Source organism: Balaenoptera musculus, chromosome 3 (assembly GCF_009873245.2).
Source record: "Balaenoptera musculus isolate JJ_BM4_2016_0621 chromosome 3, mBalMus1.pri.v3, whole genome shotgun sequence".
NCBI lineage: Eukaryota > Metazoa > Chordata > Mammalia > Artiodactyla > Balaenopteridae > Balaenoptera > Balaenoptera musculus.
In genome coordinates this window covers 163,560,975-163,577,789 of record NC_045787.1, presented here as the reverse complement: position 1 = coordinate 163,577,789, position 16,815 = coordinate 163,560,975, and the positions used below count along the sequence as shown (strand labels likewise).

Here is a 16,815-nt window from a genome sequence, read left to right as displayed (position 1 = left end):
TGCGTGCCGCAACTAAGAGTTCGCATGCCACAACTGAGGAGCCCGTGAGCCGCAACTAAGGGGCCCGCCTGCTGCAATTAAGACCCGGTGCAACCAAATAAATAAATAACAAATAAATATTAAAAAAAAAAAACCTCAACCTGGTGGCTTCCCCCTGCAGTCCTCACCCCCAGGGCTACCTGCATAAAGGCCACCCTTCCATTGCTGTGGGGGACTTACAAGCTGGTGCGCTGACATGTCCAATGAGAGGAAAATCACTTTGATTTTAAGTGGTCAGGTGGTTAAATGGAGAACACAGGAAACCTGCAGGTTTGAAACCTTAAGTTAATAATAATATCTCGGGATTTCCCTGGCAGTCCAATGGTTAAGACCCTGCGCTGCCACTACAGGGGGCGTGGGTTCCATCCCTGGTTGGGGAACTAAGATCCCGCATGCTGTGTGGTGTGGCCAAAAAAAAAAAAAGGAAGAAAAAGAAAATATCTCACCAGTACCCTAGTCTGGAAATTGCTGTGAAACAAATTTTTTTTAATTTTAAAAAATTTTTTACGTTTTATTTTTTTTAAAGAGCGTATTTTTAAAAAGTTTATTTATTTTTGGCTGTGTTGGGTCTTTGTTGCTGCTTGCAGGCTTTCTCTAGTTGCAGCGGGTGGGGACCGCTCTTCGTTGCGGTGCGCGGACTTCTCATTGCGGTGGCTTCTCTTGTTGCTGAGCACGGGCTCTAGGCGTGTGGGCTTCAGTAGTTGTGGCACGCGGGCTCAGCAGTTGTGGCTCGCAGGCTCTAGAGCGCAGGCTCAGTAGTTGTGGTGCACGGGCTTAGTTGCTTTGCGGCATGTGGAATCTTCCCGGACCAGGGATCGAACCCGTGTCCCCGGCACTAGCAGGTGGATTCTTATCCACTGCGCCACCAGGGAAGCCCTCTCCACATCTTAATGCGTGTCAGGCAGTATCTCACTGTGGTTTAGATTTGCATTTCCCTCACGATTAGTGTTGTTGAGGAAATATTTTTACATTGGAAATGATTTCAAGGTGACAGAAACGTATCTAAGCTTACATAACAGCCAGCCACTTGTTTTCAGAGATGACAGGGATGCTCAAGTTGGTTCTCATGCATCTTCTGTGCTGTAGCGTGACTTCTTTCTTCTTCAGAAACCGAAAATACACACACCTGGGCTGGGCCCAGGGCACCTGGACACACAGGTTCAGCTGCTGGGGAGGGCCGATGGCAGCTGCAAAACCACTTCTGACACGCGATCCCCTGGAAGCTCAAACTCTTCATGTACGCAGAAGCCAGCTGTGCTGAGAGGCCGGCTCTCTCTCCCCAGGCCCCACTGGTCCCACCCTTTGCCTTAAGGCCAGCTCCATCTTTGGGTGTCACCTGCAGCATCTTTCTAGCCAAGGACAGCTTTTCAGGCTCTGGCTTCTTGCTATACACTCTGCCTTCGGAGCACTTACCGCAGGGAGATTGTAGAGGGATTTGTACATTCAGGTTTCGCATGTCACATCCCCAGACCTGACACATAGACATCAGGGACCTGGTCTGTCTTCTATGCTGGAGAAATGTCTGCTCAACTCTGGCCACCATACTAATTAAAAAAATAGTTCTAAACTGTTTATTTTCAACTTCAAAAATACGTTGCATTATTACTAGTGTTACCAATTCAACATGTGTTTAGATTTATCCACAGTTACCACTTTTTTTTTTTGCTCAACATTCCTTCTTGGTTCTCAGTCCTTCTCCCTCAGATCACTTTTTGTTCTGCTTGAAGAATGTCCTTTTTTAAAAAAAAATTTCTTATAATATAATTTCTTATACCATTTTATTTTTTAAAATTATTATTTTTTATTTATTTAATTTTGGCTGTGCCCCGCAGCATGAGGGATCCTAGTTTCCCTGACCAGGGATCTAACCTGCGCCCCCTGCAGTGCAAGTGTGGAATCTAAACCACTGGACCGCCAGAGAAGTCCAGAACGTCATTTATGGAGGTCAGCTAGTGGCAAACTCTCTCTTTTTATTTGAATGAAAATGTCTGCCTTTTACTATGTTCTTTTTTTTTTTAATATTTATTCATTTGGCTACATGGGCTCTTTAGTTGCAGCATGCAGGCTCCAGTTCCATGACTAGGGATTGAACCCGGGCCCCCTGCTTTGGCAGTGTGGAGTCTTAACCACTGGACCACCAGGGAAGTCCCTTTTACTATGTTCTTGAAAGTTGTTTTCAGTGCAAAGTTGACTTTGGTGTTTCAGAATCCAAAATTTGTTTACTTATTGAAGTTATGATTCCTTGTCTTCTGGTTTCCAATGCTGCTTCTGCAATGTCAGCGCTCTGTATAATTGTTCTTATTCTGGCTGATCTGAAAGTCATCTCTTTGTTTTAGATATTCTACAGTTTTATTACAATTGGACTACATGTGGAGTTTGGGGTTTTTTGTTTGTTTGTTTTGGCCACGCCAGGCGGCATGAGGGATCTTCCCTGACCAGGGATCGAACCCACGCCCCCTGTAGTGGAAGCGTGAAGTCTTAACCACTGGACCACCAGAGAAGTCCAGAGTTATTATTTTGATAAACTTTAAATTGAAGTGTAACACTGTATAGTGAAGAATTACCCAAAGAGAGGTCTGGCTTCTGTCCTAGCTCCTGGGAGGTAACCTCTAAACCCTTGGGATTCTTCAAGTGATAGGATGTATTGGCTATTCTTGGAAAGCCCCATGGAACACACTTTTTTTGCTGTTAGTTTCAAGTGTACATCAAAGTGACTCAGTTATACATATATATAATCTCTTTCAGGTTCTTTTCCATTATAAGTTATTACAAGATATTGAGTATAGTTTCCTGTGCTATACAGTAGGTCCTTGTTGTTTATCTATTTTATATATAGTAGTGCATATGTGTTAATCCCAAACTCCTAATTTATCTCCTCCCATCCTGGTATCCCCTTTGGTAATCATAAGTTTTTTTTCTATATCTGTAAGTCTATTTCTGTTTTGTAAATAAGTTCTTTTGCATCATTTTTTAAGATTCCACATATAAGTGATATCATATGATATTTGTCTTTCTCTGTCTTCACTTAATATAATATCTAGGTCCATCCATGTTGCTGCAAATGGCATTACTGCATTCTTTTTTATGGTTGAGTAATGTTCCACTGTATATATATACCACAGCTTTATTCATTCATCTGTTGATGAACATTTAGGTTGCTTCCACGTCTTGGCTATTGTGAATAGTGCTGCCATGAACACTGGGGTGCATGTATCTTTTCGAATTAGAGCTTGCTCCAGATATATGCCCAGGAGTGGGATTGCAGGATCACAAGGTAACTCTATTTTTAATTTTTTTAAGGAACCTCCATACTGTTCTCTATAGTGGCTGCACCAATTTACATTCCCACCAACAGTGTAGGAGGGTTCCCTTTTCTCCACACCCTCTCCAGCATTTATCATTTGTAGACTTTTTGATGATGGCCATTCTAACTGGTGTGAAGTGATAACCTCACTGTAGTTTTGATTTGCATTTCTCTAATAATTAGTGATACTGAGCATCTTTCCATGTGCCTGTTGGTCATCTGTATGTCTTTTTTGGAGAAATGTCTGTTTAGATCTTCTGCCCATTTTTTGATTGGATTGTTTGTTTTTTTGATATAGAGCTGCATGAGTTGTTTGTATATTTTGGAAATCAATCCCTTGTTGGTAGCATCATTTGCAAATATTCTCTCCCAGTCTGTAGGTTGTCTTTTCATTTTGTTTATGGATTCCTTTGCTGTGCAAAAGCTTTTTTTTTTTTTTTAATTTTTATTGGAGTATGGTTGCTTTACAATGTTGTGTTAGCCTCCACTGCACAACAAAATGAATCAGCCCTACACATACAGATATACCCTCCCTTTTGGACTTCCCTCCCATTTAGGTTACCACAGTGCATTAGGTACAGTTCCCTGTGCTATACAGTATGTTCCCATTAGCTGTCTATTTTATGCATAGTATCAATAATGTATATGTATCAATCCCAGTCTCCCAATTCCTTCCACCCCACCACTTTCCCCCCTGGTATCCATATATTTGTTCTCTACATCTGTGTCTCTATTTCTGCTTTGCAAATAAGATCATCTATACCATTTTTCTAGATTCCACATATGTGCGTTACTATACGATATTTACTTTTCTTTTCTGACTTACTTCACTCTGTATGACACTCTCTAGGTCCATCCACATCACTACAAATGACCCAATTTCATTCCTTTTTATGGCTGAGTAATATTCCATTGTATACATGTACTACATCTTCTTTATACATTTCTCTGTTGATGGATATTTAGGTTGCTTCCATGTCCTGGCTATTGTAAATAGTGCTGCAATGAACATTGGGGTGTGTGTGTTTTTTTGAATTATGGTTTTCTCAGGGTATATGCCCAGTAGTGGGATTGCTGGGTCATATGGTAGCTCTATTTTTAATTTTTTAAGGAACCTCCATACTGTTTTCCATAGTGGCTGTGTCAATTTACATTCCCACCAACAGTGTATGAGGGTTCCCTTTTCTCCACACCCTCTCCAGCATTTATTGTTTGTAGATTTTTTGATGATAGCCATTCTGACCAGTGTAAGGTGATACCTCATTGCAGTTTTGATTTGCATTTCTCTAATAATCAGTGATGTTGAGCATCTTTTCATGTGCTTCTTGGCCATCTGTATGTCTTCTTTGGAGAAGTGTCTATTTAGGTCTTCTGCCCATTTTTTGACTGGGTTGTTTGTTTTTTGATATTGAGCTTTATGAGCTGTTTGTATATTTTGGAGATTAATCCCTTGTCAGTTGCTTCGTTTGCAAATATTTTCTCCCATTCTGACAGTTGTCTTTTCTTCTTGTTTATGGTTTCCTTTGCTGTGAAAAAGCTTTTAAGTTTAATTAGGTCCCATTTGTTCATTTTTGTTTTTATTTCCATTACTCTAGGAGATGGATCCAAAAAAAATATTGCTGTGATTTATGTCAGAGTGTTCTGCCCATGTTTTCCTTTAGGAGTTTCACAGTATCTGGTCTTACATTTAGGTTTTTAATCCATTTTGCGTTTATTTTTGTATATGGTGTTAGACGGAACACACTTGACAGTTTAAGCTAACTTGGTGACTCATGGTGGGCCCCTGGATCGTTTATGCTAACTCGATGACTCGTGGTGGGTCCATGCCAGAAACACCAACCATGTAATTAGATGGATAGGGTTGGAGTCACGTGATATCAGCCTGACCTCCAGCGAGGGGAGGTGGGGACGGGGGCTGGAGATTCAGCCATGTGGGCAATAATTTGATCATGTAAGTATTCAATCAGTGATTCCTACCTAAGAAACCCCAGTAAAAGCTCTGAACACTGAGACTTGGGGATACTTTCCAGGCTGGCAATAATCTCTGTGTATTGTTGCAGATGGATGTGTCTGGAGGATAATGTATCCCTGAGGACAAGAGAAACTTCTCGATGTTAAATCTCCAGTGTCAATGCCATGGTCAATGCTGGAGAAACATTTCCTGTGAGATGCATTGGGCTACTTTTTTCTATATGACCTATATGTTTTTAGTTCTTAATCTCTCCATTACGGTCTTCTTTGGTGTTTGATGGGTATTTTCCCTAGTTTGCCATTTTATTATTATTATTATATATATTTTTTAAAGGTGTAGGCTTATTTATTTATTTACTTTTGGTTGTGTTGGGTCTTCGTTTCTGTGCGAGGGCTTTCTCTAGTTGCGGCAAGTGGGGGCCGCTCTTCATCGCGGTGCGCGGGCCTCTCACTATCGTGGCCTCTCTTGTTGCGGAGCACAGGCTCCAGACGCACAGGCTCAGTAGTTGTGGCTCACGGGCCTAGTTGCTCCGCGGCATGTGGGATCTTCCCAAACCAGGGCTTTAACCCGTGTCCCCTGCATTGGCAGGCAGATTCTCAACCACTGTGCCACCAGGGAAGCCCTAGTGTTTTTTAAATGTAAAGTATTAACTTAAAAATAATTAAAAATCATTCACATTTTGGTCACTCGTCTCAGTGAACACCTTTCAAATTCTAAACCAAAGGGTCCTATTGGTGGTTCAGGTGAATTCATTTAGTTGACTAGTGTTTGCTGAGCACCTGTTACACACCAGGCACTATTACAGACACACGGGATACATTGGTGAACAACACAAAGACTCCGCTCGGTGGAGGGGCACGAAGGACAGAGGCTGTTGGCATAGTCAATACATGATTGACATAGTAAATAAGGAAATCAGAGAGTGTGTTAGAAAGTGGTAAGTGCTATGGAGAAGGGCGGCTGGGAGAGCTGAGTGCTGACGGAGGGGTTGCAATACTGAATAGGGTGACAGGAGTTGTTGAGACTGGAGCAAAGGTCTAAGGGAGCTGAGGGAGGGACTTCCCTGGTGGTCCAGTGGTTAAGACTCCACACTTCCACTGTAGGGGGCATGAGTTCGGTCCCTGGTTGGGGAACTAAGATCTGGCATGCCATGCAGAGCGGCCAAAAATAAAAATTAAAAAAATAAAAATAAATAAAGGAGCTGAGGGAGGAGTGATGCAGATATCTGGGGAAAGAATGCTCCAGGCAGAAAGACTGCAGGTGCAAAGGCCCTGTGGCAGAACTGCGCCTGGCAGGCTGGAGGAGCAGTGAGGAGGCTGGTGTGGCTGGAGTGAGTGAGTGGTGGGGACTGGCAGAGGCGAGGGCAGGGGGCCTTGAGGGCCATGGTCGGGACTTCAGCTGAGGTCAGTGCAGCCACTGAGGCTAGTCCTTCTAGCCTAAGAAGATTCCAGAAGCTCTGATTGCAAGAAATGCTGTCTTTACCTTGCCCTAGAAATATAATCCATGGCTTCTTCCACTTTATTCTTTGGGAAATTTTAAATATGGAGAAAAAAATCTAAATCTAAGTCCAGGATGTAGGGGAGTCTGGTAGAGCACAGCAGGCCACTTCAAGATGTTTGATAACAGCACATCCAAGGGACCAGCAGATGACTGTTAAAAGGAAAACCAGCCTTGGAGCCACTGAAGGGGCAGCTTTCCTTCCCCTGGCTCTCACCAGCGAGGTCTCCCAGCGGTAATTACCGCATGTGCACGCTGACTCAGGGCCCGGCTGGCACTTTTGTAATTCCATCCTGTCCTGTGAGCCTCAGCACCGATCTCAGAAGCGCAGACAATGAGCATCATGATGGAGGCCTGCACGTGCCCTCCATAAACACAGCGGTCATGATCTCCATCAGATGAAAACCATCTCCAGGGTTCCCCAGGGTGCCCGGATAAGCCAGCAGAATCAAGTCTTAATTATCCTGGGTTGAGGCTTCTTCTCACACTGTCACTCAGCCAGCACCTGAGGATCTGGGCTGTGCTCATCAGAGGTTAGCTGGATGGCTTGGATTTATTACGACTTACGAGGTTTTTAAAAAGTTGAGGTGAAGTATGCATAACAGAAAATTGACCATCTGAACCATTTTTCAGGGTACAGTCTGTGGCATTAAGCACATTCACATTGTTGTGCAGCCATCACCACTATCCATCTCCAGAACTCTCTTCGTCTTGCAAAACTGAAACTCTGTCCCCATTAAACTCACTCCCTACCCCTTCCCTCAACCCCTGACCCCCACCATTGTACTTCCTGACTCTCTGCATTTGACTATACTTTAGGGACCTCATATACCATGTGGAATCATATGGCATTTGTCCTTTTGCACTTATAATGTCATCCATGGTGTAGCAGGTGTCAGAATGTCCTTCCTTTTAAATTTTTAATTTTTATTTATTTATTTATTTATTTATGGTTGTGTTGGGTCTTCATTTCTGTGCGAGGACTTTCTCTAGTTGTGGCAAGCGGGGGCCACTCTTCATCGCGGTGCGCGGGCCTCTCATCATCGTGGCCTCTCTCGTTGCGGAGCACAGGCTCCAGACGCGCAGGCTCAGTAATTGTGGCTCACGGGCCTAGTTGCTCTGCGGCATGTGGGATCTTCCCAGACCAGGGCTCGAACCCGTGTCCCCTGCATTGGCAGGCAGATTCTCAACCACTGCGCCACCAGGGAAGCCCTGTCCTTCCTTTTAAAGGCTGAATAATATTCCATTGTATGATGGACCACGTACATCTGAGGATGGATGTTAGGGTTGCTTCCACCTCTTGGCTATTATGAATAATGCTGCTTTGACCATGGGTGTACAAATATCTGTTTGAGTTCCTGCTTTCAATTCTTTTGGATGTATACCTGGGAGTGGGATTGCTGGATCACATGGCAGTTCTATTTCTAATTTTTTTTTTTTCTATTTCTAATTTTTAAAGGGATCTCCATACTGTTTTCCACAGCATCTGCACCATTTTACATTCCCACCAACAGTGCACAAGGGTTCCAGTTTCTCAGCATCCTCTCCAACACTTGTTATTATTATTTTTTTGATAGTAGCCATCCCAATAGTGTGAGGTGGTAGTTGCTCCTGAGTTGTTTGGTTTTTTTTTTTAATATCATTTATTTATTTGGCTGCACTGGGTCTTAGTTGTAGCACGCAGGATCTTTGTTGATGTGTGCGGGCTCTTCGTTGTGGGATGTGGGATTTTTTTTTTTTTAACATCTTTATTGGAGTATATCTGCTTTACAATGTTGTGTTAGTTTCTGCTGTATAACAAAGTGAATGAGCTATACATATACATATATCCCCATATCCCCTCCCTCTTGGGCCTCCCTCCCACCCTCCCTATCCCACCCCTCTAGGTGGTCCCAAAGCACCAAGCTGATCTCCCTGTGCTATGCAGCTGCTTCCCACTAGCTATCTGTTTTACATTTGGTAGTGTATGTATGTCAATGCTGATCTCCCACTTCGTCCCAGCTTACCCTCCCCCTGGCCATGTCCTCAAGTCCATTCTCTACATCTGCATCTTTATTCCTGTCTTGCCCCTAGGTTCATCAGAACCATTTTTGGTTTTTTTAGTTGCGGCATGTGGGATCTTTAGTTGCGGCATGTGAACTCTTAGTTGTGGCATGTGGGATCTAGTTCCCAGACCAGGGATCGGACCTGGGCCACCTGCATTGGGAGGGCAGAGTCTTAGCCACTGGACCACCAGGGAAGTCCCACTCCTGAGTTTTAAGAGGCTGCTTCTGCCTTCATGGAAGTGTGTCTCGGGTTTATAAAGTCATTAAAAGACCTGGTAAGCAGCCCCAGGGAGAAGTAAGAGCCAGATGAACCCAGGACAGTGAAACCCTTCTCCGGAAGAAGCAGCGCCACTGAGGCCCACCCCACCGTGCCTTTCCCAGGGTCACCTGGTGACAAGAGCTCATGCGTGGGCCATGTTGGAGGAACACCAGCTTGGGCAGAGATGGGTTTCGCTTCTTCAGTTCACAGTTGGACAACCTGTTCTGCCACAGTCTCACGGATGCCACTCCCAGGCTTAATTTGCACTGCAGAATGAGGTCAGTGGAAGAAAGGGAGGAGACGGCACACGAGAGGGAAAGAGGAGGTGGATGGAAGGGGGCCGGGCAGGACGGCCACCTGGTTTTGTCACATCCACGCCCCACTGCAGGCTCCCCTGGCCACGTGTGTGTGTCTACACAGACCCCAGGGCTAGGGGACGATCGTTTCGGCCGTGATCCTCTTATGAACAGGGGAAGGTAAAAGGATGCTTAGAAGCTACCCTAAATCAGGTCCCTAAATCAGTGCTTCTCAGTGGGGGATGATTTTACTTCCCAGGGACATCTGGTCATGTCTGGAGACATTTTTTGGTGGTCAGAACCCTGAGGGGGGATTTTTTTAGTTAGGAAAATTTTTATTTCAGAAAGTATTGAGGGCATCCTAAAACCTTAAACAGGATTCTGGACACTGTAAACTTACAGAACAGACAAATATGCCAATCTGCCTCCTCTCTGGGGTTGGAACTGGATGTTGGACTGGAGGAGGGGTATCCTTTATTACATAGCAGTCTCTGAAGTCATAAAAATAGAGAGTACTTTATAATAGTAGATCAGCATTAAATACTAGCCACTGAATTTTCATAACTGAATTTGTCTCATAGACTAAGTTCTGCACATCCACCGTGTAGAGACAACCCCAACCCCCAGGTTGGCCCAGCCTCTGTCCCCAAATCAGTGTACAGACATCTGTCAGTGGTGGGGCTCCAAGCCTAGAACTCGCGCCCACGGGAGGGGAGGGAAGGAGACAGATGTTTCTGAAGGATCCTCCGCGATCCTGGACTCCCACCTGGAGGCTGGAGGGACCTGCTGGTGCTGAGCCTGCTGCCTCCCTTTCCTACCCTTGATGGGGTCCTGATGGTGGGGACCTGGGTGGTTCTAGAGAGTGGACATGGAGGAGAGTGGACCCACAGGAGAGGGATGCAAACCCCGCCCCATCTCCCTGTCACTGGCCCACACAAAGCCAACCATCATTGGAGAGGCCGCCAGACAGCGGGACAGTCAGCTGCGTGGTGCTCAGTCACGGAGAAGTAGCAAAAAGAAGAGAAAGACCAGGAACCCAGGACACTGGGCCCCCTGCCACAAGCGAGCTTCTACAGGGAAGATCAGACAAAGGCCTGAGCCCCAAGGCGGCACCCGGGAGGGTGCCTGGGCTCTGGCCTTCGGTACTGACCAGTGATGGATGGATGCCAGGGTCGCTGCTCAACGCCCTACAGTCCCTGCAGTGCACAAGACAACCCGCAGTGATGCTGAGGTCGAGAACCCCTGCCTGACACCATCTTCTAACAGACCCTTGAGAAAAAGGCCCTGACATGGGCCAAACCCCAACACACACCTCCTGCTTATTTTCTTCCACAGAAGGGAGTGAAATGCTACATTGTAGATGTTTTCAGTTTGCACTCCCTGTGGCCAGCTCCACCCTGGCAAAGTAGAGAAAACAGAGCTGCTCTGCCAGCTCTGAGGATGGTGATTGAATCTGTCTGTAGGTCCACACCAAAGGTGTCCAGCAAACTTACGTCCTGGTGCCCACGTGTTCCTAGTCTATTTTGGTGATGTGATGGTTAATTGTATGTGTCAACTCGGCAGGGCTGTGGTGCACAGACATTTGGTCAAACACTATTCTGGATGTTCCTGTGAGGGTGTTTTTGGATGAGATTCACATTGAAATCAATAGACTCTGAGCAAAGCAGATTGCTCTTCACAACGCAGGTGGGCCTTTTCTAATCAGCTGAAGGCCTGAACAGAACAAAAGACTGACTCCCCCCCCACCACCCCCAAGCAAGAGGGAATTCTGCCAGCAGACAGCCTCTGGGCTGGAACTGCAGTATCAGCTCTTCCTGGGTCCCCAGCCTGCCGGCCCACCCTGCAGATTCCGAACTTTCCAGTCTTCTTAATCACCTGAGCCAGTTCCTTAAAATCAATCTTGAATGAGTCTGCTCATGCTGTCATACCAACTCACCATAAACTAGGTGACCTCTTTTTCTTTTTCTTTTTCTTTTTGGCTGCGCCACACAGCTTGTGGGATTTTAGTTCCCTGACCAGGGACTGAACCTGGGCCCCCAGCAGTGAAAGTGCCGCCAGAGAATTCCCAGAAAAAAAATTTTTTTCACAGTCCTGGATGCTGGGAAGTCCCAAGATCGAGGTGCCAGACAACTGAGTTTCTAGTGAGGGCTCTCTTCCTGGCTTATAGACAGCCACCTTCTTGCTGTATGCTCACATGGCAGAGATAGAGATGGAGATGGAGACGCAGAGAGACAGGTTAAGATTGTTCTCTGGTGTCTGTTCTTATAAGGAGACTAATCCTATCATGTCAGAGCCCCACCCTTATGACTGCATTTAAACTTAATTACCTCCTTACAGGCCCATCTCCAAATACAGTCACATTAGGGGTAAGAGTTTCAACATATGAATTTTGGGGAACACAATTCAGTCCACAGCAAATCTCTTTCTATCCACGTACACATCCTGTTGGTTCTGTTTCTCCAGGGGAACCCTGACTACAGAGGTGAGATGAGATCTTCTAAATAAACCAACCCAGGCACTGTTTGTCACAGACAACTGAGCACAGGTGACAATGGTCACCTAGGGTTCCCCTCCCCTCTATGGCTCTGTGTATCACCTGCAGGCAGCCAACTCTCACCCCTATCTCTAGCTCTGCATTTTTCTTTGCGCCCATCACTGGCAGCAGTGGTTAAGGGCACGACCACCAGAGTCCACCTGCCTGGCTGTGACTAGGCCAGCTCTGCCAGGACAGTGGTGACCTTGGGTAGATTATTAACCCTCTCTGTGCCTCAGTTCCAACTACCACGTGGGGGCAATGGTAGGAGATGCAGCAAAGGGTGTGGTGAGGGTCAGGTACATATATGGATATGGACATACAGTTTTTAAATGAACAGACTTTATTTTTTAGAGCAGTTCTAGGTTTACAAAAAATTGAGCAAATAGTACGGAGTTCCCATGTATCTCCTCTCCCCACCAGCCCTACGGCCCCATAGTTTCCAGTTTCCCTAATTATTAACATCTTGCATTAATGTGAAACATTTGTTACAATTGAAATTGGTTTACAACTGAATCAATATGGATACATTACTATTAACTAAAGTCCATGGTTTACATTAGGGTTCACTCATGCTGTTGTATATTCTACTTTTTTAATAGGCTTTATTTTTTAGGGCAGTTGTAGGTTCACAGCAAAATTGAGCAGAAAGTACAGAGATATCCCCTGTAGCCCTGGTCCTCCCCGCCACATGCATAGCCTCCCCCACTGTCGACGTCCCCCACCAGAGTGGTATATTTGTTGCAATTGCTGCACCTACACTGACACATCATCATCACCCGGGGTACACAGTTTATATTAGGGATCACCCTATGCTGCACAGTCTATGGGTTTGGACAAATGTCTAATGACATGTATCCATCATTACTGCATCACACAGAATGGTTTCACTGCCCTAAGAGTCCTTTGTGTTCTCCCTCTTCCTCCCACCCTTCCCCCCAAACCCCAGGGAGGGGGAGGTCTCCTTTTACTGTCTCCGGTTTTGCCTTTTCCAGAATGTCATATAGTTAGAATCACACAGTATGTAGCCATTGCAGATTGGCTTCTTTCACTCAGAAATACACACTTAAGTTTCCCCCATGACTTTTTGTGGCTTGATCTTATTCTTTAGTGCTAATATTCCATTGTCTGGATTTACCACAGTTTGTTTATCCTTTCGTCTATCGAGGGACATCTTGGTTGCTTCCAAGTTTTGGCAATTACGAATAAAGCAGCTAGAAACATTCATGTGCAGATTTCTGCATGGACCTAAGTTTTTAATGCATTTGGGTAAATACCTAAGAGCACAATTGCTGGATGATAAGAGTATGATTAGTTTTGTAAGAAACTGCCAAACGGTCTTCCAAAATGGTTGTACCAATTTGCACTTCTACTACATTTTAATTTACATATTCACAGTTTAGAATAGCAGCTGGCGCCCAGGAAGTGCTATGCAAGTGTTGTTAGCTATTGTTGCTAATATTAATTTCTGGTACTTTAACGGCAGCTACCTTTAGCACACACCCTTTGGCTTGCTAAGCTCATCCTTTCAACACCTCTGAAAAAGGATTCCCTCCTAAGTGTCCCTATTCCTCCCAACTGAGGAAGGGTGTCTAACCAGTCTCAGGCAGGGACAGAAGTTAAATCTAAGCCAAGTCCTTGTGTAGGGAAGCCAAGGAGAGAGGCAGAGAGAGAGCATTCAAGCTGAGGAATCGTGGGCAAAGGCTGGGAGACTAGAAAAGGACAAAATGGGACCTGCAGTTGGGTGTGCGCGGCTGCTATTTCCAAGCAGGTAGAGGAAGATTTGCAGGGGGAAGGGGCGGGTGGGTAGGCAGGGCCTTGTGGGCCACTTTACAAAGTCAGGGCCTCGTTCCGAGCCGCTCAAGGGTTTATTTAAAGTAAACAGGTAGGGGCTTCCCTAGTGGCGCAGTGGTTGAGAATCTGCCTGCCAATGCCGGGCACATGGGTTCGAGCCCTGGTCTGGGAAGATCCCACATGCCGCACAGCGGCTGGGCCCGTGAGCCACAACTACTGAGCCTGCGCGTCTGGAGCCTGTGCTCCGCAACAAGAGAGGCCGCGGCAGTGAGAGGCCCGCGCGCCGCGATGAAGAGTGGCCCCCGCTTGCCAGAACTGGAGAAAGCCCTCGCACAGAAACGAAGACCCAACACAGCCAAAAATAAATAAATAAATAAATTTATAAAGTAAACAGGTAATATTTATACATGCACTCAGCCCCAAAGGGTGTAAGCGTCTGCCTTCCTGGATCACAGCTCCCCCTAGGGACCCGCCCAGAGCTGTGCTTAGAGAGGGCCAGCCACCTCCCACCTCCCCAAACCCCCACCCCCTACCCAGACGTTTGACCCACAACAAGCTTTTGTTCTTTTTGAATTTTTATTTTTTACTGGAGTATAGTTGATTTACAATGTTGTGTTAGTTTCAGGTGTACAGCAAAGTGATTCCATTATACATACACATAACATCTATTCTTTTTTCAGATTCTTTTCCCATATAGGTTATTACAGAGTATTGAGTTCCCTGTGCTATACAATAGGTCTTTGTTGATTATTTTATAGATAGTAGTGTATATGTCAATCCCAACCTCCTAATTTATCCCTTCCCCTCACCTTTCCCCTTTGGTAACCATAAGTTTTTCTCTATCTGTGAGTCTGTTTCTGTTTTGTAAATAAGTTCACTTGTATCACTTTCTTAGATTCCACATATAAGTGATATCACATGATAATTTGTCTTTCTCTGTATGACTTACTTCACTTAGTATAATAAGGTCCATCCAGACTGGTTCAAGATGGTGGAGTAGAAGCACGTGCTCTCACTCCCTCTTGTGAGAACACTGGAATCACAACTAACTGCTGAACAATCATCGACAGGAAGACACTGGAACTCACCAGAAAAGATACCCCACATCCAAAGACAAAGGAGAAGCCACAATGAGACGGTAGGAGGGGCGCAATCACAATAAAATCAAATCCCATAACTGCTGGGTGGGTGACCCACAAACTGGAGAACACTTATACCACAGAAGTCCACACACTGGAGTGAAGGTTCTGAGCCCCACGTCAGGCTTCCGAACCTGGGCGTCCGGCAACGGGAGGAGGAATTCCTAGAGAATCAGACTTTGAAGGCTAGCGGGATTTGATTGCAGGACTTCGACAGGACTGGGGGAAACAGAGACTCCATTCTTGGAGGGCACACACAAAGTAGTGTGCGCATCGGGACCCAGGGGAAGGAGCAGTGACCCCATAGAGACAGAACCAGACCTACCTGCTAATGTTGGAGGGTCTCCTGCAGAGGCAAGGGGTGGCTCTGTCTCACCGTGAGGACAAGGACACTGGCAGCAGAAGTTCTGGGAAGTACTCCTTGGCGTGAGCCCTCCCAGAGTCTGCTATTAGCCCCACCAAAGAGCCTGGGTAGGCTCCAGTGTTGGGTCGCCTCAGGCCAAACAACCAACAGGGAGGGGACCCAGCCCCACACATCAGCAGACAAGCGGTTTAAAGTTTTACTGAGCTCTGCCCACCAGAGCAACAGCCAGCTCTACCCACCACCAGTCCCTCCCATCAGGAAACTTCCACAAGCCTCTTAGATAGCCTCATCCACCAGAGGGCAGACAGCAGAAGCAAGAAGAACTACAATCCTGCAGCCTGTGGAACAAAAACCACATTCACAGAAAGATAGAGAAGATGAAAAGGCAGAGGGCTATGTACCAGATGAAGGAACAAGATAAAACCCCAGATAAACAACGAAATTAAGTGGAGATAGGCAACTTTCCAGAAAAATAATTCAGAATAATGATAGTGAAGATGATTCCAGGACCTCAGAAAATGAATGGAGGCAAAGATCGAGAAGATGCAAGAAATGTTTAACAAAGACCTAGAAGAATTAAAGGACAAACAAACAGAGATGAACAATACAATGATTGAAATGAAAAATACACTAGAAGGAATCAATAGCAGAATAACTGAGGCAGAAGAACGGATAAGTGGCCTAGAAGACAGAATGGTGGAATTCACTGCTGTGGAACAGAATAAAGAAAAAAGAATGAAAAGAAATGAAGACAGCCTAAGAGACCTCTGGGACAACATTAAACGCAACAACATTCACATTATAGGGGTCCCAGAAGGAGAAGAGAGAGAGAAAGGACCCAAGAAAATATCTGAAGAGATTATAGTCGAAAACTTCCCTAACACGGGAAAGGAAATAGCCACCCAAGTCCAGGAAGCACAGAGAGTCCCATACAGGAGAAACCCAAGGAGAAACACACCGAGACACATAGTAATCAAATTGGCAAAAATTAAAGACAAAGAAAAATTATTGAAAGCAGCAAGGGAAAAATGACAAATAACATACAAGGGAACTCCCATAAGGTTAACAGCTGATTTCTCAGCAGAAACTCTACAAGCCAGAAGGGAGTGGCATGATATACTTAAAGTGATGAAAGGGAAGAACCTACAACCAAGATTACTCTATCCGGCAAGGATCTCATTTAGATTTGATGGAGAAATCAAAAGCTTTACAGGCAAGCAAAAGCTAAGAGAATTCAGCACCACCAAACCAGCTCTACAACAAATGCTAAAGGAACTTCTCTAAGTGGGAAACACAAGAGAAGAAAAGGACCTACAAAAACAAACCCAAAACAATTAAGAAAATGGTAATAGGAATATACATATCGATAATTACCTTAAACATGAATGGATTAAATGCTCCAACTGAAAGACACAGGCTTGCTGAATGGATACAAAAACAAGACCCATATATATGCTGTCTACAAGAGACCCACTTCAGACCTAGGGACACATACAGACTGAAAGTGAGGGGATGGAAAAAGATATTTCATGCAAATGGAAATCAAAAGAAAGCTGGAGTAGCAATACTCATA

General features: G+C 45.2%; 1 protein-coding gene across 1 annotated transcript in view; it reads left to right on the top strand.

Annotated features, from left to right (window-relative positions):
* LOC118892044 (GTPase HRas-like) overlaps positions 1-5,567 on the top strand; it is a 44,234-nt gene extending 38,667 nt beyond the window's left edge. The window contains exon 5 of the mRNA XM_036846074.1: positions 5,404-5,567. Coding sequence (XP_036701969.1) covers positions 5,404-5,461 — 58 coding nt within the window. The 3' untranslated portion in view covers positions 5,462-5,567. The remainder of the gene's footprint in view (positions 1-5,403) is intronic.
* The last annotated feature ends 11,248 nt before the right edge of the window (positions 5,568-16,815 follow it).